We start from the raw sequence: 26,463 nt of genomic DNA on the forward strand, positions 1-26,463 counted from the left end.
ATCATAAGTCTGTCACTTTTACCCAGTGTATGGACCCTGACTTGCCACTTTGCCTTTCCATTTGACAGATGTGGGTCCCACTGTGTGCCCTCTGCTATATTACCTCATGGACTAGAGCTGTGTTACATCGGTATGTTGACAATAAAATTGACATTGCTATATTCCATAGTTATTGTAAATACATATTTGTGAAAGCACAGACTGACTCCAGATTGTTTTGTGATTCAAGGGTGTTTATATTTGTGCAAATAAGTGTAGGGGGTTGTAAAATGGGCAGGGGCGATGGTGGAGGAATGTCCATGGCAGAGTCCAGTCTATTTGTTTCACAGGTGCATTGTCCAAAGGGGCATAGGAAGTGGAGCTAGGGCAGTTGATGGATGGACAGGGTGACAAAGTGGGACAGAAGGATGACAATCAGGGGGGTCTCATTTCCTGGTGGGGGTCTTGGCATTGTTCTCTGTCTTGTTCCTGGATCTCAGGGACCGTTTGCGGGGTGGTTCTCCATCTGCAGGGGGTGGGGTGCTGGTGTTGTGGTCCTGGGGCAGTGCCTCCTGTCCACTAGCGGCGGCGGAGGTGGTGGGCTGTTCATCATCCAGGCTAGTGTCAGGGGCCCCTTGTTGTGCCACAGTGTCCCTCCTGGTGTTGACAAGGTTCTTCAGCACCCCTACAATGGTGACCAGGTTTGTGTTAATGGACTTGAGTTCCTCCCTGATCCCCAGATAGTGTTCCTCCTGCAGCCGCTGGGTCTCCTGAAAGATGGCCAGTACCGTTGCCATCGTCTCCTGGGAATTATGGTACGCTCCCATGATGTTGGAGAGGGCCTCAGTGGAGAGTGGGTTCCCTGGGCCTGTCCTCCCCCTGTCACACAGCTGTCCTCCCAGTTCCCCTGTTTTCCTGTGCCTCTGTCCCCTGAATCGTGTGCCAACTGCCACTGCCCCCAGGTCCCTGATTTTCTTGGGGTGGTGGGTTTGCCTGGGTTCCCTGTAGTGGTGGACACACTGCTGCTTGACGTGTCCTGGGGACAGAGGGATGGGCCCACTGGGTGGGTGCTGTGCTGGTGTTTCCTGAGAGGAGAGGCTCTGTGGTGGCATGTGCCAGTGTCAGGGGAACCAACTGTCCCGAGGTCCCAGATGGGCCGGGCTGGTCATCTTGATCCAGTTGGACAGAGCTGCTGTCATCACTGTGGGCCTCTTCTGTGGGGGAATTGGACATGTCTGGAACCTCCTGTCCGGTGACGTTGGGTAGGTGTCCTGCAGGGCCGTAAAGGCATGATTATTGCATCTGTGTGTGCCATTGTGTGCAATGGGTGGGTGACCCTGTACTCCAGTGCTTGCATTCTTGTCTAGGACCTTGTGTGATAGTTGGTTTGAGTCTGTGTGGGTATCTGTTGTGGACATGCTTTGGTGATGGGCGTACATGCTTTGTTGTTGCATGCAGGGCTAAGTGTTGGGATGTGTAGGTTGTGATAGTGGAACATTTGTGAGGTGTTGGAGTGATGGGGGTGAGGGTGAGGGTAGGGGTATGTGATAGCATGCAGGTAGGGTCGGGGATGTAATAGTTAAGAGTTGACTTACCAGAGTCCATTCCTCCTGCTACTCCTGCGAGGCCCTCAGGATGCAGAATCGCCAAGACTTGCTCCTCCCATTTTGTTAGTTGTGGGGGAGGAGGTGGGGGTCCGCCGCCAGTCCTCTGTACTGCAATCTGGTGTCTTAAAACCACGGAACGCACCTTCCCCCGTAGGTCGTTCCACCTCTTCCGGATGTCATCCCTAGTTCTTGGATGCTGTCCCACTGCGTTGACCCTGTCGACGATTCTGCGCCATAGCTCCATCTTCCTTGCAATGGAGGTGTGCTGCACCTGTGATCCGAATAGCTGTGGCTCTACCCGGACGATTTCCTCCACCATGACCCTGAGCTCCTCCTCAAAGAACCTGGGGTGTCGTTGAGGTGCCATGATGTGGTGTGGGTGATGTGTGAGGTGGTGTCGGTTGTGATGTGTGAGGGGATGTGTTTGTGTGTGTGTTGTGTGAGGTGTGTGGATGTTGTGTGCGTGATGGTGTTGTGTGCCTGTGGATGCTAGTGTTGTTTCTGGTGGTGTCTCTCTCTGGCCTTCTTTCTCAATTTTGGTAGTAAGGGTTTGTGGGTGATGTGGGTGTGTGTTTTATATTGGATTGGGTGTGTGGGAGTGGTGTGTGTATGTGTATCAGGTGTGTGTATTTGGAATTGTCCAATGTGGTTGTGTTTTGTAAGTGTGTGTGTATTTTGAGCGCAGCGGTGTGTACCGCCAATGGAATACCGCGGTCGAAAGACCGCCGCGTGGATTCGTGGGTCGTGAGACTGTGGGCGTATTCCTGTTGGCGTGACGGGTCGGATTTGTTATCGGCAGTTTATCACTGACCTTTGGTGTGGCGGACTTGTGTGGGTGTCTGGATTTTGGCAGATTCCGAGCTGTGGGTCGTAATAGCTGTAGCGGAATTCCGCCGCCGAAGCGGTGTGTTGGCGGTCTTCTGCATGGCGGTAAGCGGGATTTACTGACAATGTTGTAATGAGGGCCCTAATGTTTTCAGGCATTTCTCAAACAATATCTTACGGACGTTTCCAAATCCACAGATCCTGGTGCTTTCCTCAAGAGCATTACCTCTCTCCGACAGCAAGTCATGCGGCTGCCTGTAAGAAATGTAGTGCTGTCCGCTTCATGGCTTTTAGGTCTCGCCTGCATAAGCACATGTGCATAGCGCATGAGCTCTTCTTGCGAGTGACATTGTCTTGAATATGGGGCTTGGAATCTGCCCATTGCTTGCCATTCATGGGCTTGATTGTCACTCTCATTTGATGCCGTCTTATTGGGCAGCGTGAGCTGTCTTCATTTCCTCTTCTTTCTGCAGGAGCATAGACCAAGTACTGATTGATTCAAATTTATTAAGGTCCTTCCGCTGCTGGAGCTGTGATTGAGGCATTATTTTTTTTATTTGTATTTTTCCACCTCTCCCTGCCTCCCATCCATGTCGCTTTTTGCCCCCAGGACCCCTGTCCATGTGCTTTCCCCCCAACCCCATCCATGTTGCTTCTTTTCCCACCCCCAAGCCCTGTCCATGTTGCTTCTTTTGCCTCCAACCTGCATCCAACCCATCTTGCTTTTTTCCCTCCCACCTGTTTCCTCTTGCCCTGCCTACCACCCATCCCTGTTTCCTCTTCCCCTGCCCGTCACTGTTTCTTGTCCCCCAGACTCGCCCTTTCGCAGTTTCATCTCTCTCCCAACTGCCTCCTCCCTACTTCTTCACCCCCCCTGCCATCCCAGTTTATTCTCCACCCAATTGCCCCATCACATCCCCCCACCACTCGTTCCTGTCACTGTTTTGTTTCTCCCCCAACTGCCTGTCCATGTTTCTTCTCCCCGTCTCCCAACAGACAGAAGGGAAAAAAAGGGGTATGATGCAGTCCGTGCTGGCCGCTTCATATCGCCATCCTGCTTTTCACCCCACCCATTTGCTAAGGCTAATAGCTCACCCATAAGTGACACCTATTGGCTTTGGCAATGCTTGTTTTAATCTGTGAATAGCTGACAGAGCATCAAAAAAGGAGAAAAAAACAGAAGAGACAATGAGTTCCTTCAACGTACCGCTTTGACGTACAGAGAGATAGTGAAGGTCAACCCAGGGAGCTGGAACGCGCTGCTATTGGAGTCGTGCGCCAGGGCCCGCTTCCACAAAAAAGGACAAGTCAAGTGAATCCTGAGCCAAGAAATGTAGCCCGACCTCCTGGTTGGCGGTCGCAGTGACCGGCTGTTCTGTGTATGAATATGAAACAAAATAAAAATCCATTTTTCTTGTTGTGAAACTCTGCTTAGGAACATTTAGCCAAGCTTTGAGTTTGAGGTCCTACAAGATCTGAGTAGTGTAACTAATACCCATCTCGGGAAATCTTTTAACACAGCAATATGAAATTGTTAAATCTTCATATAGTGGCCCAATACGCTCCATTTGGCCATGGTGACAGAGATGATTACCTATGCTACCCTAGCCAGACTACCGCCCACCTTATTGAGATATCGCCACTGGCTATGCGAAGTTCTCAAGGCCTTCTCTGAAGGCACTGCAAGTTTGTTGAGCAGCTGCCATATTTCATCCCACCAATGAGCAAACATTTTGGTTTTACATTTTTGAGGACGTAGCACAGCGGTCAGAGCGACCTCCTCAGGAGCTGGAGATCTAGGTTCAACTCTCGGCATCAGCGCAACAACCTGCGCTTCTGGGCAAATCACTCAATCTCCTGTGGCCATGGACAGCGCCTTGAGACCCTCACGGGTGATAAGCTGCACTATATAAATCTAAGTTTCATTTCAGTACTTGTGACACGGACACCTCAAAGTTTTCTCCCAGACTATCGAGTAATTTTTATGTCTTTCTTTTGAGGACCAGTGGGCTTTCCCTCCAAGTACTGAACAGAGAAAAAAGTCACATGCTCACTGTAAATGGGGCAGACAGTCTGATGTGCTTACACCAGTGGCCTAAAATCTGCTGGCCTTTCGTGCAGGATTTCTGCCTGCGAAGCCACCTTAGGCACTGCTATCAGAAACTTGAGGGTCTGCCTGATTGTAAATAGAGGTGGTGGACCATCAGTTTGGTGTCTGCGAAACTCTAGATCAGGGTCTTAAGTAACTGTAAACTTCGCACTTGTATAGCACACTACTCACCCGTTAGGGTCTCAAGGTGCTGTACACGTACCGCTGTGGAACCCCTCCCGGCTTTTCCCTGTGAGGCGCCCACTCCTGGACAGCCCCAGGGTGAAGCCAGGCATCCAAACGCTGCGAGGGCCGTTGTGGAGATTAAGCAAGCTATTGCCCAGAGTTACAGAGTGGGACCCATTAATTAGATTAGGCATTGATGTGAGAATTATCTGGTCCAAGGGAATTGAGCCCAAGAGCCGCTGAGGGGGGAATTGAACCCTGGTCCCGGGCCAGATCTCTGCATCAGAGGTCTGCCACTCTAACCATTGTGCCACACTTCTCCAGTAACATATCATATCCTGCACATCCACGGCACCACCCATCCACTATCATCGCTACATTGTTCCTAAATACTCCTAAGAAATATGACCAATAATGCTGTTTGAGGAACAGCTCACTCCTCTGTTTTTGCCTCCAGTCTTTTCGACGGCTCCTCCCTCCACACATCTAGGCGGTCATTCCGACCCTGGCGGTCATAGACCGCCAGGGCCGGGGACCGCGGATGCACCGCCAACAGGCTGGCGGTGCATCCAGGCCAATTCTGACCGCGGCGGTAAAGCCGCGGTCAGAAAAGGGAAGCCGGCGGTTTCCCGCCGGTTTTCCCCTGGCCTGAAGAATCCTCCATGGCGGCGCTGCAGGCAGCGCCGCCATGGGGATTCCGACCCCCTTCCCGCCAGCCTGGTTCTGGCGGTTTTGACCGCCAGAACCTGGCTGGCGGGAACGGGTGTCGTGGGGCCCCTGGGGGCCCCACAAAGATTTTCAGTGTCTGCATAGCAGACACTGAAAATCGCGACGGGTGCAACTGCACCCGTCGCACCCTTTCCACTCCGCCGGCTCCATTCGGAGCCGGCATCCCCGTGGAAGGGGGTGTACCGCTGGGCGGGCGTGCGACCTTCTGGCGGTCGCCCGCCAGCCCAGCGGGAAACTCAGAATGACCGCCGCGGTCTTTTGACCGCGGTACGGTCTTCTGGCGGTTCCCGCTTGGCGGGCGGCTCCGCCGCCCGCCAAGATCAGAATGACCCCCCTAGTCTCTAGTCTTCATCCTCCATGTCACCATTTCTGCCAATTTCTTTCTGTTCTGTGCATACCGCTTTTCCGTTTTCAGTGATTTAGCCCATCTTCATCTCCTTCCTAAGCTAGAGCGCCGGACTCGCTGTTGGAGGTCACCCTCCACCTGATGGTCAGTGCAGGAAAAAAACTGGGCCTTCTTCTGTTCATCGACTGTCTCCTAAAATGCTTGTTACGCAACTAGGCCTTTTACATCAGAGTCCACTTTGATGAGACTCTTTTCTTATAGAATCTCTGTAGCAAGGTCCAGCCTCCACCATCTGATAAATAATTGCAAAATTCAACCCCGCCTCACCTTCCACTCAACTCAGCTGAATCCGACACCAACTTTCTTGCCATTAGATAAATACAAAGTTGCAATAGACTCCTCCATGGTCTTCCACTCTGCACCTTCTAATGCTTCTGCCACCCGCACCCTTAAGAAGTACCACATTCCACTTCCCATACCCATCACACATAGAAGAGACTGGTCTCAGTGGACAAGTCAGGGCCTTAGTCTTCCACCCATTGATGCACAGACTCCCATTGCACCCACTATCGCCTTGTGTCATTCCAAACTTCACCCTGTTGAAAACGTTTGCTTCGACTTCGATGATTAGATAGTACAGTCTTGTACCTCCCTGCCATTAGAGCACCCCATATGGGTCTTTTCTGACACCACCCATTGAAATCCCTCAAAAATCCCTTAGTCGGACCAGCTTTTCACCGAAACTACCACCACATGATCCAACGGCAGGCATGGTCCAATCTCCATGTGTCAACTGCACGATAAAGGGATGTTTTGTTCCATTAAGGAATGACACGGATAGGCAACAGTGGATAAAAATGTACACATTTCCCTATGTGCCCCTCCGATGTTAATCATACACCTTCAAGGTAATTAGAACTTCCAGTTGCCTTCAGGTTTAACCAAAACTCTGAAATGACAGTAATCAAAACGCATGTCGCTTCATGTAGAACAAGAGAAATATTCTGAATTATCTTTCATTGTCTTCATTTATTTTTTTCTTCAGTGAAAGGTTCTTAGAAAAAACAGCCGCAGCTGAGATGTGTTTCGCCCCCAGCTTAGACTTTTTCAAGGCTCAGTCACATATTCCACTTCCAGTCATGTCTTATATAGGCAATTCCAATGTACACTTCATTGCCTCTCCAGTGCAAGCATCTATGGTTATTCGCCAAGTGCCTACGTGGTACAGTCCTTCATCTGTTCAGCTTCCTTTAGCGTCAGATATGGCGCTGATACTCTCTCAGGGCCCAGTCACCTTCACCTCTATCTCATTTATAGTTTCAGTCTCCTATGTAGGTCTATATATCACCTGGTGTACCTCCTATAGACAGCAGTTCTAGTAGAGTGTGGGCAGAAATCAAAATTGCAACTGCAAGAATGAATGTGAATGCTTTCTTTATGCAACTCTTTCCTATGTTCCTGCACTGAATCTTCTCCTGCGTATGGCGAAGATATGCGTCTCCATGCAGTGCTGTGTATGTTGCATTGCTTTCTGTACGTTGCTGTTTTATGTCTTTCCTATGCTCTTGTTCACAATGCGTTGATCCTTTGTACATGCTGTAAGCTGATGGTTATGTTCCTGGACTGTTGCTTTTGTCGTGCCTTCTTGCAGGACGGTATATGTGCCATCACTGGTCTGTGTGTTGAGCGATCTCATATATTCAAGGCTGTTCGTTATCGTGCATCATTGCTGGGAATTGGTTGAATGATGTAATTTGTAACACTACTGTTTTAGAAATAGAACTCTCTGATTTATGGTATTTTTTTACATTTTTGTCTGTATTTATCCATATTTTTTTTTTGCTGATTTTATCTGTATTTATTTTTATTTTTTGCTCATTTGATCTGTATGTATTCATATTTTTTGCTGGTTTTATCTGTATTGATCCATATAGTTTGCTCATTTTATCTGTATTTATCCCTAATTATTTTTTGCTCATTTTAATCTGTATTTATCAATATTTCTTTTTTGCTTAGTGTAAAAAATGAAGCTGCAAAGGAGATATTTTCACAATTATTTAACATACAAATGCTTACTCATCTTTGAATATCCAAAGAGTTTTTATCCACTCACAGTACAATACAGTCGTTCGAAACCATTTGCATTGTAGGACAGTTTAAACAGCTGTACTGCTGCAAATATTTAAGCTTCAATATGAAATATTTTGAATTTATTTAAACTCCCCTAAACTGTCAATCTGCATAGCTATTGACCTATGGAACTCATGATTGACAGTAGTGAGAACTGTCCAGAAGAAATCTATTTTTTGTACGTATCCATATTTAAAAATGAATACAGGCAAGAAAACAGGTGGTTTTCAGTCTGTATTTATCTGTAAAAATCAGTAAAAATTGAAAACTAGGAGCTTTATGGATGAATAATACAGTGTATTTTTGCTCGGTGGTTGAGCAATTACTCGACTGTTCTCATTATTGTTCTAAGTTAGTTTCATATATGTCAATACACGTACTTATCAGACAACAGTCGTAACTTTCATAGTTGGCTGATTTCATACTGGACATGTCATCTGTGATCTTGGTTGCTTCCTGGCTGCTTTGCTGTTATAGACCCACTGTAGGAGTAGGTGATTATTCCTATAACTATTTAACAATACCCCTACTTGGTCTGTTTTTATAAAGCTGTTGATTTGCATTTTTTGTAAAATCTCAATAAAATTTACTGAATTAAAAAAAACATATTATGTATGTTTTTTTCAGGCATTGAGGCACCACCGCTGGAAAAGGCTGAGACGGACCGCGTAGAACCACGTCACGTGTAAGGGAAAGACTGAACTACTCCTGGGGCCTTCCCTAAAATGATCACAGCTGATGTTTCATTGTAACAATTGCTAAATGCAAGAAACAAGAGGTGCAACTGTCAAAGGCAATCATTGAAATATGGGATTGGGAAGTCTTCAGTGGAAAACACAGAAGAATGCACAATCCCCTGAGTCCCCTTAACCAGATGGTTGATAGAATTGAAAGCCCTTGGTGAATTTCTCTTATTGATAAGCAAGTTATGGTTAGACATAATCACGTTTCGGCTCCCTACAGAAGGGATTGAGAACAAAAAGCGCCACAAGTAAACAAGTACTGTGAAAGCCAATAGGCCTGGTTTCCATTTCAGTTCTGATTAAAACATTAAAACCAGTCAGCTGCTGTGGGAAAACACATAACTAAAAAATGATTGTGGTCAGCGTGCAATGCAAATAGTAGGTAATTGCAAGTACACATCAGCTTGTTGATATGCACACTTAGATTCATTGTCTAATTGTTCTAAAGCAGTTAAATAGAAGGCAGTGGATTTTTGGGATTGTCTAAATATCTCATGATTACGGTTGTATGTCATAATGTTGAATGTCAAAAATATTGTATGACATAAATATTGTGGCCTAAGTATGGTTTATGAACATATCACTCCGTTCGGTGTAGATTTTTTTATTTTTAACTTCAAAAGTGTAAAATGTGGTAAACAATATTTAGGACACAATATTTTTGTCATTTTATGTTTAGGCCTCAATTTTCTGGTCCTCTGCCTGTGATTACAATTACAAGGGCCATTTGACTCAAACTTCTGGTCCTCTGCCTGTGATTACAATTACAAGGGCCATTCAACTGAACCCGATAAATTAATTGCAACACATACTCTTTTCTGAGAAGAGAGAGGTGGCACGTCCTATGGAGTTGAATGGAAGAAACTGTAAGGCCAAGTTATACTGGTCTACAGAGGAGGGAGTAGATGTATCAATACAGAGGAACAGGCAATGACATAAACTAGGAAAAATCAGACATAAACAGAGATGGAAGCAGAAAGGGGATAGAGAAGGCGAGGCAACCATTAAGTATACAGAGAGAGAAATGAACCAATAATTTGACAAACACTGGGGATACGCTTGGGATGTCCACAGGGAAGACCCAGAACTCCAACAGCAATATAGAAAATGTCTCTGTGGTGGTTTTTCTTACAGATATTCATTCTGCAAACCCCATAGAGAAGAAGCAGCAGAAGTGATTCTGTATCTGGACTTTAAGCACAGCAAGGATTGTACTTAGATGCACAGGAGAAGCCCCGGTGGGTCCAGCAGGAAACATGGTGGAGATTTCTAAGACAACAGTAATATCACACAGGGCACGTAACCCTACGTATAATACACGTCATCGGATGGGGCCGAGAATGACACCTGGAATTCCGCAGCCTGTACAAAGCGAGTACAGATGTATATAGGTGGGGCCAAAACAGCACACTTACCAAACACTGAGAGCCCAGGAAAAGTACAAGGTGGGCAGCAGAATAAAAATGGCTCCGAGTTACAAGCACACGTTGTAGCGTCTGCTCCAGCCCGGGAGCATACACATAAATACGCCACACACGGAGCTCTGTAACAGACGTCTTTATTCTTCAGCATACTATTATGCTCTGCACGCATTGCGTCATAACTTTCACACCCACAATTTAACACCTCCCATCAGATTACGTAATTCCTGTCTAGAGTCCACCCAGGGCTGTGAGTTTCCTACAGCAGTGGTTCCCAACATTCTGATTTCTGTGGACCCCAACTTTATCATTACTGGATCCCGGGAACCCTCAACGAATCATTGTTGGAATCTGGGGACCCCCAACTGAGTCATTACTGAAAGCTGGGGACCTAATCTGTGAATATTATTAAATTTTCTAAGCAGTTGTGGACCCCCTGAGGAGGCTTCGTGGACCCCCAGTGGTCCGCGGACCACAGATTGGAAACCACTGTCCTAGAGTGCATGATATCAAGGACACTACACACATAAGGTCAGAAGAAACAGGAATGCAAGCATGGGACCAGAAAGAGAAAGGGCAAGACTAGAGACTGAATGGAGAAACACAAGTTCAAAGAACTGAGGAACTTCAGCAAGCATGAAAAATAATACTATCAAGGAAGGACTGGGGAACAGAGAGCAACAGGACACAAGGAGCCAAGAAACCGTAATGAGAAAAATAGGACAGACCGGAGATTATTAGATCAGGACAAGCTGGATGACACTTGAGACATTAACAAGTTAGAAATGTGACCTGCAAGGAAAATAAGAGACTGCAAAAGGAGAAACACTGTTAATGGGCAGATAAATCAAGGAGCAAAACAAGGAGGGGGCATGTACAGGAGCAAAGGGCAGAAACAAAATGGAAAGTAAAAAATAAACTGGATGAGAAACTGGGATACGAGATGTGGGGCAACGGGAAATGGTGGCGGCAACTGAAAAAACAAACTAGAAGTTAGGTCGAGAGGGGGGGAGCCAAGGAGCTGCACCGGACTGCAGACTAAAGACAGAAAACAGGGAAAACATAACCCAATTTAGGGGGGAGACAAATGCGTTTTTTGGAGAGCAGTATCAGGTTTGGTGGTTGGAGAGCAATATAGTGCCTAGACTGGGAAGGGTTAGCAGTAAGAGTTGCAAATCCTGTTCCATTTTATCACCCCTTGAATATGCAGCTTCTGTGTTCCTATATCTAACCGTGAGGTCAGTCTTTGTTAAAGTTGAATCGCTTACAGAAGACTCCGGGTGTCTTGCCCGCTTGTTAAGCAGCTCAGTACCTCACTGTCCTTTGTTCATCCTCCTACAGGTTAATAGTTCAGCAAGTTCTGCAGGAGCTCAAAGAGTACCACGGGTGAGTTGCTTCCTGGGTGTTTTATACAGTGCTTAACGCTGGGGGTTAGTCTGTTGTAAGTTTGTCAACATTACTTGATAAAAGGTTTGTAGCACAGTGAGATGGAGTGATTGACTTGTTACTAGGCAGATCAGTTCAGTCAAGAAACTGGTATTTGAGTCAGTAGCTTAAACACTATACCACATCTGGAGGGAGGTTCTCCTAGAAGCAAATATCTCTAAGCGGCCAAGGGTTTCTGTACAATGCATGGACCCCCCCCACCCTGCAGTGGAGCACCTGTGGGCAGACTGAGAGATAGCTCTCTCATCAGCCAGGTGTGCCCACACACTGACCCTAAGCTCAGCACTCCATCAAAGGGGGCTTTCAGTGCAGCAGGGCTGGCATGGGGGAGAGGTCCCTGCGTTCAGTGTTAGAGGGGCTTGCGTGGGGGCTTCTGTGGTGTTAGAGAGGTTAGGGCCTTGCATGGGGGCTTCTGTGGTGTTAGACAGGTTTGGGGCTTGCATGGGGGCTTCTGTGGTGTTAGACAGGTTTGGGGCTTGCATGGGGGCTTCTGTGGTGTTAGACAGGTTTGGGGCTTGCGTGGGGGCTTCTGTGGTGTTAGACAGGTTTGGGGCTTGCATGGGGGCTTCTGTGGTGTTAGACAGGTTTGGAGCTTGCGTGGGGGCTTCTGTGTTGTTAGAGAGGTTTGGGGCTTGCATGGGGGCTTCTGTGGTGTTAGACAGGTTTGGGGCTTGCATGGGGGCTTCTGTGGTGCAGGGATGTGGAATTCCTATGCCCGACGCCTGGGACATCTTGTTTGGGGTCAAGGGCAACAAGTTTTTATGTTTACTTTGTCCTTGGGACAAGTAGGCCCAACCCTCTGCAGCACAAACCCTTTAGCTGCCTGTTTACAGAGAGTGGAACTCGCTGCAGTTGAGGTAATGTGTTTCCAAAAGGTAATGCTGTTCAAACTTGTATTTATGGTTCATTATTTGAAAACCTTCATTATTAGGGTGAGTGCTGTAAATAAATGTTTTAAGGTCACACTTCACTACTGACGTTGGTTCCAGTACAAAAAAAAAAAGTGTATACACATGTTTGAAAAGTTTAGGCTATGAGGCTAAGTATAATGCTCCCAGAATGCTCTCTGATTAGATGCAAATGAAGTGTCATTTAGTAAAATGTTTTGATGCATGCTAGTATTTCCCAAAAATATTTCTAATGGTAAATCAGTGTAACCATTTTCAACACGATTATGGGAAGCATGAAAATAAACAAACACTGACAAAGCCAACTGATCTGACATCTTTTTATAAGTCCTTTAGTTTCATCAATGCGTGTCTTGTTTTGACATGGCTTTTGTAACACTTTATTGTTGTGGGAGCTACCAGGCCTTCAACATTGTAACAAACACTGGCAAAAAAAAAAAAAAACGTTTTTGAACTCTAAAAGCACACGTTGCCACCAGTGGCATAACAAAGGCCCCGCAGCCGCCCTCCAGGGGGCCCCGTCAGCACAGCACCTGCCCTGAGTGAGTCTGGAGAGGGGGCTCCTCCATGTTCTTTGCAAAGGGGCACCCTCCAGTTTCGTTACGTCACTGATTGCCACTGTAGTTCCTGACACTGAACAAAACTACTTTGTGTGCCAATATGCTCCTTGTGGAAGAGGAGAATGCGATCACTCACAGTAAAGCCATCCGAAAGAGAGAGAAATAGAAGTTTAATAAAAACAAAATGTCTTTGTTAACACCAGACCTAATTAGGGACCATGACCCACATGTAGGTAGCTTTTTGCATGTCGCAGACAGCGACTTTCACTGTTTGCGACGTGCAAAAAACACATTGCGATGCACAAACCCAGTTTTGCGTTTCGGTAACCTGGTTACCGAATCGCAAAACCGGTTTGCGACTCGCAATTAGGAAGGGGTGTTCCCTTCCTAATTGCGACTCGCAGTGCAATGTAGGATTGTTTTGTGACCGCGAACGCAAACCAATCGCAGTTTGCACCCATTTCAAATGGGTGCTAACACTTTCGCAAAAGGGAAGGGGTCCCCATGGGACCCCTTCCCCACTGTGAATGTCACTGTAAACATTTTTTCAGAGCAGGCAGTTGTCCTCCGGACCACTGCCTGCTCTGAAAAAGTGAAACGAAAACGTTTCATTTTTCGTTTTTGTAATGCAGCCCGTTTTCCTTAAAGGAAAACGAGATGCATTACAAAAAAAAAAATGCTTTATTGAAAAGCAGTCACAGACATGGTGGTCTGCTGTCTCCAGCAGGCCACCAGCCCTGTGAGGGCCGCCATTCGCAAGGGGGTCGCAAATTGCGACCCACCTCATGATTATTCATGAGGTGGGCATTTGCGAAGCCCTTGCGAATCACAGATGGTGTCAGGGACACCATCCTACATTCGGATTTGCGACTCGCAATTTGCAGGTCGCAAATCTGAACCTACCTACATGTGGCCCCAAATTCTTAAAGAAAGTCACAAAAGTGCACCCATGGTATATGTCGTACCCCTATAAAATATTTGTGAACTGTATTTTAGCATGGGTTAATACGCATGTGTAGATTTGCTCATGTGAAAATCTATTGAGCATTTGCAAGTTCATTTTCCCTCCAGCCACTTTCTTCCCAACCCTGGAAGAAGTTCTAATTCTGCCATTGTCAGGAGTAAATGTCCAACCTTTCTTATTATGGGAAAATATTAGAGAGAAGCTGGTGAAAATCTTTAAAACATGCAGGTTAGTAGGTTTGCAGACTCAAAGGCATTCCAGCACTGGAACTATTGCTTACTGCTTCCTCCAGCCCCAGTATGCAGATCTGCAGAAAGGTGGCAAAATAAGGAAATTGCTACAGTAGGGATTGAAACTGCAAGTATTCAAGCCCTACTATGGTAGTAGCCCTGGCATAATCAGAGAGGCTATTATCAGAGCTCTTACATAATGAGATTGCTGCCATAATTTGGTGCCACACTACATGGCACCAAAGGGACAAGTAGATCTTTTTACAGGACAAGTAGATTTGAGAAGCAACCTGTCCCCTGGACAAGTAGATATTTTAATAAATTCCACACCCCTGTGGTGTTAGAGAGGTTTGGGGCTTGCATGGGGGCTTCTGTGGTGTTAGACAGGTTTGGGGCTTGCGTGGGGGCTTCTATGGTGTTAGACAGGTATGGGGCTTGCATGGGGGCTTCTGTGGTATTAGACAGGTTTCTTGCTAACAGTCTAGAGGGGCTTGCATGGGGGCTTCTGATGTGTTAGACAGGTTTGGGGCTTGCATGGGGACTTCTGTGGTGTTAGACAGGTTTCTTGCTAACAGTCTCATGTCCGATGTTTCATATTTTTCACTTCACAGAGCAAAGCAGCGAAACTGTTCGTCGGAAGGGAGCGTGGAGTCCACGCAGGACCTGACGTGGTTCGAGTTCCTGTCCAATGAGTGAGTCGGTAGCTGTGAAGCATTCTACAGTGTGGCATGGGTGGGGCAGCAGCCTTAGAAATGTTCAGATTCAGCACAGTGGGCATTACCTCATGATTGACACATCTAGCCCTCAGAATATGAGTGTTGTTGCATTCCAAAATACTAAATATATGGATTATTGAACCATCCACCCGCAACAACAAAGTGCTCAGTGTACTCACACACAGGCGAGTGAATGTACTGTCACAGCTCTACGCGTGTGTGCCCTGGTGGCACTAGGGAAGCTGAGATCTTGTGGCCAACACTGATGCAGGCTGGTGTTTCATAGTCGATATTGAGGTTGAAATCTTATTCTTGGCGTGGGTATGAGTCACTAACTGAGTGAGACAATGTGTTAGTATGTTAGTGAGTGAGCATGAAAGTGAGGGGGTGAGAGAGTGAGCTATTGAGTGATGGAACAAGGCCTGAGTGAGCAAAGAGTGAGTGAAGAAGCAGGGTGTAAATGAGAGTGGGCACTGGACATTGAGCGAGTGATTAACTGCCCGAGGTGTCAGTGGGAGAGTGACTGATTAAGCCAGTGAGTCAACAATTGAATCATTAAGTTAAAAAAATAAAAGTGAGTGAGCCAGTGACAGCAGCAGGGGATCAGTGAATGACTAATTAATTGGGCAAATGAGCAAGTACATGGGTGAGTGAGTGAATGCGTCAGTGATTGCATTAAGGAGGAGAGCATTTGGTGTGGAGCACACACACACAGTGACGTGCCTGAACACAGTCACACATATATACAAACACACACACACGTGCACGCACACACATGTACACACACACAGGACAGGCTCAAGGCGGCCACAGCTTTAGCGCTCAAGAGACTGCAAACCTTAATATTTTATATTATCTCAGCAATGACACTTAGGCCCTCATTCTAACTCTGGCGGGCGGCGGTTGCCGCCCGCCAGGCGGGAAGCGCCATTTGGCCGCCACGCGGCAAAATACTGCTTCCCGCATTCAGACATTCCCGCTGGGCCGGCGGGCGCTAAGCAAGTTAGCGCCCGCCGGCCCAGCGGGAATGAGGGCCGCAACACAGGAGCCGGCTCCGAATGGAGCCGGCGATGTTGCGGCGGTGCGACGGGTGCAGTTGCACCCATCGTGCTTTTCACTGTCTGCTAAGCAGACAGTGAAAAGCCGCCCTGTTAGGGGACCCCTGCACTGCCCATGCCAGTGGCAGTGGCCCCAGGGGCCCCAGGACGCCCGTTCCCGCCAGCCTCTTCCTGGCGGTGAAAACCACCAGAAACAGACTGGCGGGAAGGGGGTCAGAATCCTCAAGGCAGCGCTGCTTGCAGCGCTGCCCTGGCGGATTCGCCCAGCCGAGGGTAAACCGGCGGGAAACCGCCGGCCCCGGTTTTCTGACCGCGGCTTTACCGCCGCGGTCAGAATGGGCTAGGAAGCACCGCCAGCCTGTTGGCGGTGCTTCCGTCATTCGCGGCCCTGGCGGTCTTTGACCGCCAGGGTCGGAATGACCCCCTTAGTGCCAAGAGTGCAAAAGGTTTTAGCAGTTGAATCCCTGTGATTCACTAAATGTGTGGGTTTGAAACTGCTAAAAAGTGTATTCCTGTGGACTAAACCCATTGACAGAGTCAGTAAAGTCTTACAACTCCTAACATGAGTTTAGAAATGGCTTACACATCGCTGTTTGGAATGGGCGTGCTGCAGGCGCCCTTCCACATAGCAATTCAATGTCCTGGGTATCAAGAGTTTGTCTCAGGAACTCTGGTTGGAGTCTATTGTTAAGTTACAAACTCCCCAGCCTGGGTGGCAGCTACTGAGAGAGGGGTTCTCTTTAGACTCCTGGGAACTGGGGCATTTAGCAGTGGTCCGGGGACCATCACCAATGAGCACTGAACCTCTAAAACCTTTAAGTAGGCACATTTTCATTAAGGAAGTCAGGCTGCAAAAAAGAGTATTCTTATTTGAAAAGCAATCACAAAGATGGTGGTTTGTTGACCCTTGCAGTCCTCCATCCTTCTGTTTGTGACCAATTGTAATGAGCGCCCTGCCAAATTAATATTAATTAGGCATTGAGGTCAGCGTATCACCATAATTTCTTATCCTGCGAACTGACCTACTAGTACATAGGTCGGTTTCCCAACTCAGATTCTGTTTGCAAAACGTTGGTGCGCAGTTTGATAACCACTTTTGCTAATCTCATCTCAGTACATTTGGCCCTTATGTAGTGTGGCTATCTGCTCTGTGACCCTGGTTCCTTCACCAATTTTCAACTTTAATTCAATTAATTTAATCAAATTAATAATGATTGCAGGGTATATTTATCAGACTTGTTAGACCTATTCCAGCGCACAGAGGTAGACCGTAGATTCAGCACATGCAACTTTGTCTGTTCCTAAAAATCATACAAATGTCTGACACACAGGAGTCACCCTCATTCACCTGCCACAAAGCACAACATGGGGTTCTGTGGATCTCCCCTCCCTGCATGCTCCAATGTCCATTTGACGGTGGTCGATAGGAGGGAGACACCTGCAGGGTCAGTCACATGGCGAAGGATTTAATCCATTTGTTTTTAGCTCATCTGTGCTATTACAGACAGGAACCAACCATATGCAAATCACTCTTGGGTCCTCTGATGAAGGGACAGTCAGCGTCAAACGGCCAGGCCGAAGTAGGGGCCCTGAACGTACATGGACCAGAGTCAAGTGTCACGTGCACAGGAAATTATAAGGCAAAAGAACAGTGCCACATTTGAGCCCTTTTTGGAATTATGAGAAACGGGCATTAACTGGAATTAGCCTGAGGGGGGAGGCTGAAACAGGAGACCTGTGTGTCATGCGTGAGGGATATAACACACAGCATGTCCATGTCTATACAGAAGATAAGCGTACCTTTGGATATTTCCAATAAGAATCAGACCAATATGCCCCAGAATGCACTGGTCTCCGCCATGTTGGGTTAGGGGTCACTGACTTTTGGTTATAGTGACCTGAAGCTGTTGGGTTGCTCGATGCTCAGGATAGGTGAGCATGAGGAAGTAAAGGCTTGTTTGTAACTGGTGTCACCTGACACATGACTGACCCTTCCCCAGCCTCTCAGGGGCTTCATACTTGTAATAATCTCTTATGAGACATTCCCTAGGACTCGTTCCAGCTCTGTACCTGAACCGCCTCATGTTGTGAGAGCCTCCATTCAGAAGAACCAGTGGGTTACCACCATTTCAGAGTCTTACAGGAATTGTGAATTGGATTCTTACAGGAACCTCGGCAGCGAAAAGAATGACAAAGTTGAAAGAGGAACGAGAGTGAAAAGGAGGCTGAGCTCCCTGAAGAGCCGCGTGACGGGATCCTGGCAGAAAGACAAGGTACGTGGGAAGATGGCAATGTTTTGAGGGGGGACCTTAGGAGATTTCAGGATCAAATGTAGAACCCTTGACAACACCTTCTGGAGGTGAATAAAAGTCTACAACTTTGAATGCAGTGAAGGGGATTGAGATTTTTAGCGTCTGCCCCAGATGTTGTATGTCATCCCCTTGGCCACCAACAACGCAACATGTATGACGCTGTGAACTAACGCACTGACCATAATTGAAAGCCCCGTCTGAGGCACAGGGGCAGAGAGGTGCTGAGACCCAAGACTCTAGTACTAACTACAAAATGGACTGGATTCAAGTTGGTTGGTCATCAAGGAGTTTTTCACAGCACGATCTATACCCTCACTGACTGAGGGCGCATTGAAGCCACAGGTCAGGGCGCGGACTCAGGCTGTTAAAATGTTTTGGGAAAGAGACCAGCAGTTTGTGGGGTGATCTTCTACTTTTTACACAATGGTGCAGGAAGAAAGGTCTGCTCTGTGGCCCCACAACAGAAAAGTGTCAGATGTCCTAGATGGTAAAGTTGGTTGGAGAGGGACTGAATCCATTGGGGGTTGGAGGGAGTAGAGGACGCAGTTGGGTGGTGTCCGTGGGAATGTTTCTGTGATGTAGAGGGCTGGTCTGTGCATCATTAGGAGTGTATAAGCAGTGCTTTTAGTTGACTGGTAGTCAGTGAAGGATCTCGAGGGTATAGTGGGAAGCCCTTGCGGTACCAGTAGTAATCCAGGACTGAGTAAGGTTTGTGCACCAAAAGATTGATGGACATTGGGCCTGATTTAGAGTTTCGGGGATGGGTTACTCCATTACAAACATGACGAATATCCCTTCCGCCGTATTATGCTCTCCATAGGATATAATGGGATCGTAATACGGAAGATGGGTTATCGTTCATGTTTATGACGGGGTAACCCCATCCGTCAAACTCCAAACCAGGCCCTTTGTCAGGACCTTCATGGGACCCTAGACGCCATGAGTGTGGGTGCAAAGGCTTATGTTGCACCAGTGAAGCAGCAAAGGCCGGGGAAAGCTAGCCCGGATCCATGCCTTAGAACTGCATGAGTATCCAGGATTCACACAACAGTAGCTGCAGATAGTTACGCTTGGTCCACAGCAGTGGATCTCCGTTTGTGGCATTGGAATAGGGGTAGCCGTGGAATGTTTATCTTAGTCCGCATTGGTTGAACCGCATTTGGATTCCACGAGTGGAAAAGGATATTTGACCATGGAAAAGATGAAGATCTGTGGTGAATTAACACTTTTTGAGCATTCAGATGTCCTAGTGGTGATACAGGAACACTTTTGGAGCATATGTGAGATGCATAACCAGGGGTCCTGGGTAAGTCGGCTGTCAGAAATTGAGGTCCACCGGCAGAGAGATAAGTGAATTCAAAAGTAGCCTTGAAGATGTGGACAGGAAAGGACATTTGACAAGCATGTGCTCCCAGGGCCGAGGAGTGGAAGAACGAAGATGGGAGGTTGTGTTGACCAGGGCTATGTAGAGCATGCAGACCTATAGAGGGCATCCTGGACTATAGGATCAGGGGTCTGGTGGTAATTGGTTGAGAGGGATTGATTTGTGTGCATTCCAGGCTACGGCTAGAGTTGAAGGAAAGGTGGACAGTTAGTGTTTGAGGACCGGTGGCAGAGCTGGGTTGGCAGATGGGCAACGAGGCACATTGTCAGAGCTGCATAGCAACCCATGCAGAAATAGTCGAAGGTAGAGAGTTAGGGGCCTCTGTACAAGCCATGTGGAACTGATGAAGTGGAATTTTATCCAGAGATATTCTATCATGAGGAAGGAGTCCTCCTGCAATCGCTATTGGTTGTGTTGGAACAACAAACCACAGGTGTCGTTTACTTGGTATTTGAATGGGATAGCGGAAACAACATGCATGGGATTCAAGGAGCCTTTTGAATGAAAAAAGATGATTGCCCCCTGAAAGGCACACCACTTTTTCAATTTTAAATTAATTGTTGCATTTGATAATATATTTAAAAGGGCAAATTTCAGTAACAGCTTTCACAGGAATACCAAACACTTCCTTGAAACGAAATTCTACATAAAGAACAACTTTGTCTTGTGATATTTTACCTGTTAGTGTCACTGATTTTTTTTGTTTGTTTTCCTCCTGTTAGGGTAAGAGCAAAGAACAACAAAAAGTGAAGGAAAAGGAAAAAGAACCCAAAGAGCGGGTGAAATTGGTGCACGGGCATCATCTGGTGCCAGGGGCATTCTCCAGCTTTACCAGCTGCACGTTGTGTGGAAAACTTCTGGTGAACAAGAATGGTCTGCAGTGCCTGAGTGAGTACCGCTGGCTTGCACGGCTTGCATGCACTCGCACGGCTGCCACGCTAAACGTCCTGGCTGGCAAACGTAGTGTTCCTATCATTGCACCATCTATCAGATGCCAGTTTGTATTTCAAGTACAGCTTTAAATGGGGTGGTACTGTCAGGTGATGGGTATCTGCACTTCTTTAACTGTAAAGAACTGGTGAAATACTTTTTAATGGAAGAGTACTGGCACTTCTCAGTATATTTTCAATGAAAGTTTATGGACACAAACAAAGTTTTTACTTAGCCCAGTTGACTTTGCCATTAACCCCAAATTTACAAAGTAACTCTAGAAAACTCATAGAATCCTCTATAAATTGCAATGAGGTGTTATTGAGGGAGATATGAGATGGAGTATGGAGGAGTCAGGCACTGTGCAAGCTACTTTGGTTGACCTTATCTGGAGTTTACAGCTATTATTGATCTACTGTTTCTGTTAGGTAGGGTTGTAGATAGATGGAAAATGGGTCAGAGAGTTTTCAAACTTTAGGTTACAACGAGGATCAACTATGTGTCAGTTGTATGACAGAATATCGAATGGCATTGCATCCTAAATATTGTTTAATAAATTATTTCCCCATTGCTTGTAAATGGTCTATTATCTCCAATGGGCCACTATTTTTGTAAACGATAGTTAGGGCACAATATTTATATATGATATTCTTACAGCAATTTTCTGGTACCACACTATGGGGGTCATTACAACCCTGGCGGTCAAAGACCGTCAGGACTGTTTTGACGGAAGCACTGCCAATAGGCTGGTGGTGCTTCCCATGGCATTACGACCGCGGCGGAAGCACCGTGGTCGCACCGCCGGCGGTTTCCCGCCACAATGGCCCCGGCGGTTTTATTCCGCCAGGGCAGCGCTGCCCAGGGGATTACGAGTCCCCCTACCGCTGGCATGGGCAGTGCAGGGGGCCCCCTGACAGGGCCCCGTGCCGCTTTTCACTGTCTGCACAGCAGACAGTGAAAAGCGCGACGGGTGCAACTGCACCCGTCGCATGGCCGCAACACCGCCGGCTCCATTTGGAGCCGGCTCCTGTGTTGCGGCCGAGATCCCCGCTGGGCCGGCGGGCGGAAAATAGGTTTCCGCACGCCGGCCCAGCGGGGATCTCCAGATGGCCGAGGTGGGGGTCCGGCCGCCCGCCAAGGTCGTAATGAGGGCCTATGTGTGGCACAAAGCCCTAACTAATTCTTTATTTCTATGTAATGGATTTAGTTGCTGAACTAAAGTTCACTTTACGGTAGCCTTGACAAGGGTTAGCCTTTACAAGCTACTTCGGACCACCCTGGAAACAAGTAGATTGCATCAGATTGCTATTTCAAGGGATCCCTACACATTGCCCATATCTCTATATCAGCTTTTGTAAATTTGCGTGGCAGAAAAATAGGGCCCACCTCCAAAGTCAGAGACCTGGGCATCCTCTCCTAGCTTGTCAGACAGCTTTTGATTGAGCCTCAAGGTACTGCCTTCTTTTTAGACTCTGTGCTTATCAACCAGGGATTTATGACATAGGTGTCCTTTGCTTCAAAGGCCTGGTGACCAGGATGCACAGCCAGATGGCCCAATCAAATCATTTCAAGACTAATAGTATTTCTTACTACCACAACACTATGGGTTGAACTGCAATGTCTGTCCATGCAGAGGAATAGGAGTTTGTTTGTGGGCATAGTATATATCAATGCACCGACACAGTTTACTCACACCTTTGCACAATCTAAAAGTTCTCATGTCTTCTCACTGTCACTCCATTGTGAAAGCCTTTTTTCAGCTCGTTACTGTGCCAGGATTTTCAACATTCTTACTCACTTAGAAGTGCATGCACACGGATGGTATAGTGGCATGGCGTCTCACTATTTTTGGCCAACAAGGAGAAGATGTGCACTTAAGTGCATCCATCACTCATTTAACAGCTACCTAAGCCACTCACTGTTTGCATCCTCATGTTCTCTGGTGCCTTCCTCAGCCTTGATTCCAAGGGTCATGGCTGCTGCTGAGCCGAGCACTCATGCTTCTTTTTTCTTCCTAAGCTTTGCGACACTGGAGGTCTCTTTACAGATGTGTGGTCCTGCATGTGGGTGTAATTTGTTAAATGCTCTTCAGCATGGCCAAGTGCCCCCTTTTCCACTGCAGATCATTTCCTGTTCATATGGGCCCTCCAAATTCCAAGGCAATTTATACCAAGGCTCTTTTTCCTTTACCAATACGCGCCGCATGCTTGTAGAGTACGTGCACCCAAAAGGGAGCCGCCGTTGTCCGTTTTCAAGGTTAGTGAAACAGTTCCTTTTTTAACTCATGTTTGGCGGTATACAACATTCTCATTCTTAACAATTTTTTACGTTTGTGTTAAAAAACTAAAATCTGGACAACTATTTGCAATGTCATCAGTGCCTCCAAAAATGTACTATATTTAAAGAGTCTTTATGCTTTACAAAGGGTTCTCCCTTTATTCTTTGTGCTGTTAACCTAATGAATTGGCAAAAACAGGGGAAGAGGTCACGTGTTAAGCAGAGCGAGGCACTAGTTATTAAGAAGAAACTTAAAATTAAGAAATACTCAATGACAATTCTCTTTGTTTGACCGATTGTTGAAACACTTTGTTTCTGAGTATACTGTATCAAAAGAAGAATTGAAAAAAACTATTTTACATAAATTGAAATAACCAAACTAACATTTTACAAAAAGTGGAAAGTGTTTTTAGAAGGATTGTGGTAAAGGGTGGTATTAAGAATAGATAAAAAATGGACAGGTTTCCTTTTGCTAACTTGGTAAATGTTGACATTATGATTTGATGAGTGAGTGTGGATGAAATGTATTACCTCTCCCTCACTCTTACTGTATCATTCATCATAAATAAGGTATAATATGTCACACCAGACTCTAGAAACCCTTCTTTTTCCTTATTTTCAGTGTGGCTACCCCCACCTCACTCCCACTTACAGCCCCTATCCCCTAAGAACCCTTTATTTTAAGGAGGAGCGGTATTTTGTGCTGCTTGACTAATGGCCTTAACACATAATTTGGTTGCCATGGTTTTGAGAGAAATGTTGCATTGCAAGTAGTCACGTGCTGTTGTAAAAACAGAAATGGTACTTGTGTTGGAGAAATATGAATTGACTACATTAACCAAAACCATAACAACCAGTCAGTTAGTGAGCGATGATAAAAAACTTATGGAGGTAACTTTGAAATTGAGTTCTTCTTATGATGATGCAACGTATGCTTGGGTAAATGAATCACTGAATTCACTGGAATAGCGCAAAGCTAGTATAGAAATATCTCTGCTTCTCATTCTACTTTGAAATTCTGTTTTTCATCAGTGTTTACTGCTGGAGCAGCTAGGTATGTATGGATCCTAACAAAAACATATAACGTTAGGTTTAGATTAGTGTATGTTACGGAGTAAAATAAATATTGCTATATTGAATCATTACATCTTGAGTTGCCCTTAATATCTTAATGAACGTAAGGATATTTTCAACTGATTTCACTAAATAGAATGTTATTAATAATCCTTATGAATGTATTACAAAGTGATTTATTTGGAAATTTCAGTTTCGTTGGATTGTTTTTATTGAGATGATCTATGTATCAATAAGATGTTGAGAAATGTATTTTTTCTTTAGGGGTACGAAGTTGCTTAATAATAAAAGATTTATCTAATAATAAAGAAGGAGATTCACCACCATAAACCTGTACAAAAACATTTTGATTATAGGGGGTGCAGAGGAATTTTAAGGGCATTTGGGGTCATGCTGTTTATTTCCATGAATTTGTTCTTGTATTAGTGACGATCTGTACTCTTAATGTAGAAATTAGATATCCCACTTGATGATGTAAATCCCTGTGGTGTAATGAAAGACATGTCTCATGGGATGTTATTTCCTCTGATCGTATTGTGTTGGATCAACATTTGTGAGATGTCACCTTCTGAGATGCCTTGTTGGAGTCAAAGGTAGTTTGCTGGCACTTCTTAGATAAGTGATGTACCTTCTGGTTATGTTAGGATCTGGGAGAATGGGTCTGGTGTGTCCAAAGGGTTTGATATCAGAATACTTCAACTAAGATATTGTTTTTAGGAAATATGGTGTCCTAAATATCCTTTGCAAAATTATCTCACAAGCACAGTTCATAGTAGAAAATCTGCACCCTATCTGACCATAGTTTTGAAACAAGATTTAGGAAACAATATTTCTTTCAGACAATATTTTTGCAAATGATATTCCAACAAACAGCAATCCGCAGCTATTGAATTTGCAAAATTTCGATTTTGGCGGTTTCACCATTTTTTGTTTATTGATAATATATTCCTGCAAAACAAACCTTTTTTGTCTCAAGTGAGGCATTTGAGCAGAGGTGCTGCATTTGTCAAAGGCATAGCCAGATAGTTAAAAAGTTAAGCACCCAAGCTTTTTTAACAGTTTTTCTTGAATTTCCAAACTGTTAGTTTTCATATTTTTGTCAATAGCATAAAAATGTTATGAATTTAAGGATCAAGTGGCTGCTGGAGGATGACTGTTGTTTGAAAATGGCCATTTCTCGTATATCGTCCTATGACTTGTAGTAGTATAGACAAAGTGCCACACCATCGACAAATAGTGCGATAAGTCAAGCAATCGTCAGGCTGTGCTTGTTGCCAAGTATCTCATGATAAGTCTCTCTTGAAATGTCATTAATACTCTGTTGTCAAACAGAAGAGGACTGACTAAAAAGAAATTTGGAAACTACCCTGATGATTCTCTGTCTCAAAAGGCAGGAAGCGACAGCGGTGAGCCCATGGCTTGTCAGGCTTTGTCTAACAGTGGCTGAGTTCAATTCATGCATTCCTTCCATCACTTTGGTGCTTGTTTATCACATGACAGATTTTCAGTGTTTTCAGACCTTAGTGCTTTGTCTTGGGAAATATTTATACTTTCTTATAAGCTGTCTAACTTTAGATGCAAACATATTACAATGGAATAGCACACCATCTGTTTAATGTGCACATCATTTTAAGTGTAATCTGCTACAGACAGCTAATGTGAAATACTGAGGCATGCGTAAACAGCTGTCTGCAGCATTTTTTGTTCTTTCTATTATATGTTCTAAGTGTGGGCAACATATAGAAAGTAGTGCTCAGAAAAGAAGGACAGCTAATGTGTTCTATATTGGTGCACATATCCTTTTGAGAAGACTTGATGCACAATTTGACATGTGCAGTATAGCATATAGGGGGTCATTCTAATCTTGGCGGGCGGTGGGAGCCGCCCGCCAAGCGGGAACCGCCAGAAGACCGTCCCGCTGTCAAAAGACCGCGGCGGTCATTCTGAGTTTCCCGCTGGGCTGGCGGGCGACTGCCAGAAGGCCGCCCGCCCGCCCAGCGGGAAACCCCCTTCCACGGGGATGCCGGCTCCGAATGGAGCCGGCGGAGTGGAAATGGTGCGACGGGTGCAGTTGCACCCGTCGCGATTTTCAGTGTCTGCTATGCAGACACTGAAAATCTTTGTGGGGCCCTGTTAGGGGGCCCCTGGACACCCATTCCCACCAGCCAGGTTCTGGCGGTCACAACCGCCAGAACCAAGCTGGCGGGAAGGGGGTCGGAATCCCCATGGCGGCACTGCCATGGAGGATTCTTCAGGCCAGGGGAAAACCGGCGGGAAACCACCGGTTTCCATTTTCTGACCGCGGCTTTACCGCAGCGGTCAGAATTGGCCTGGATGCACCGCCAGCCTGTTGGCGGTGCATCCGCGGTCCCCGGCCCTGGCGGTCTATGACCGCCAGGGTCGGAATGACCCCCATAGTGTTTGTGCCATGATGCCCTGGAGATTGTGCTCGTCAGGGTCCTTCCGGAGATACATTTGCACTCAGAATGTTTTTGCACAAGGACCAAATCAGGCATTAGACTAAATACCAATTGCAAAATTGATTGTAC

At 46.2% G+C, this 26,463-nt stretch overlaps 1 protein-coding gene across 2 annotated transcripts in view; it reads left to right on the forward strand.

Annotated features, from left to right (window-relative positions):
- Positions 1-26,463, forward strand: part of ARHGEF18 (Rho/Rac guanine nucleotide exchange factor 18) — a 389,375-nt gene that overhangs the window by 115,691 nt on the left and 247,221 nt on the right. For both annotated transcript variants that reach the window (XM_069215795.1, XM_069215794.1), the window contains exons 6-10: positions 8,519-8,576; positions 11,397-11,441; positions 14,775-14,855; positions 18,105-18,210; positions 20,356-20,521. In XM_069215795.1, coding sequence (XP_069071896.1) covers positions 8,519-8,576; positions 11,397-11,441; positions 14,775-14,855; positions 18,105-18,210; positions 20,356-20,521 — 456 coding nt within the window. The remainder of the gene's footprint in view (positions 1-8,518; positions 8,577-11,396; positions 11,442-14,774; positions 14,856-18,104; positions 18,211-20,355; positions 20,522-26,463) is intronic.

The sequence above is a fragment of the Pleurodeles waltl genome, chromosome 12 (assembly GCF_031143425.1).
Source record: "Pleurodeles waltl isolate 20211129_DDA chromosome 12, aPleWal1.hap1.20221129, whole genome shotgun sequence".
Taxonomy (NCBI): Eukaryota; Metazoa; Chordata; class Amphibia; order Caudata; family Salamandridae; genus Pleurodeles; species Pleurodeles waltl.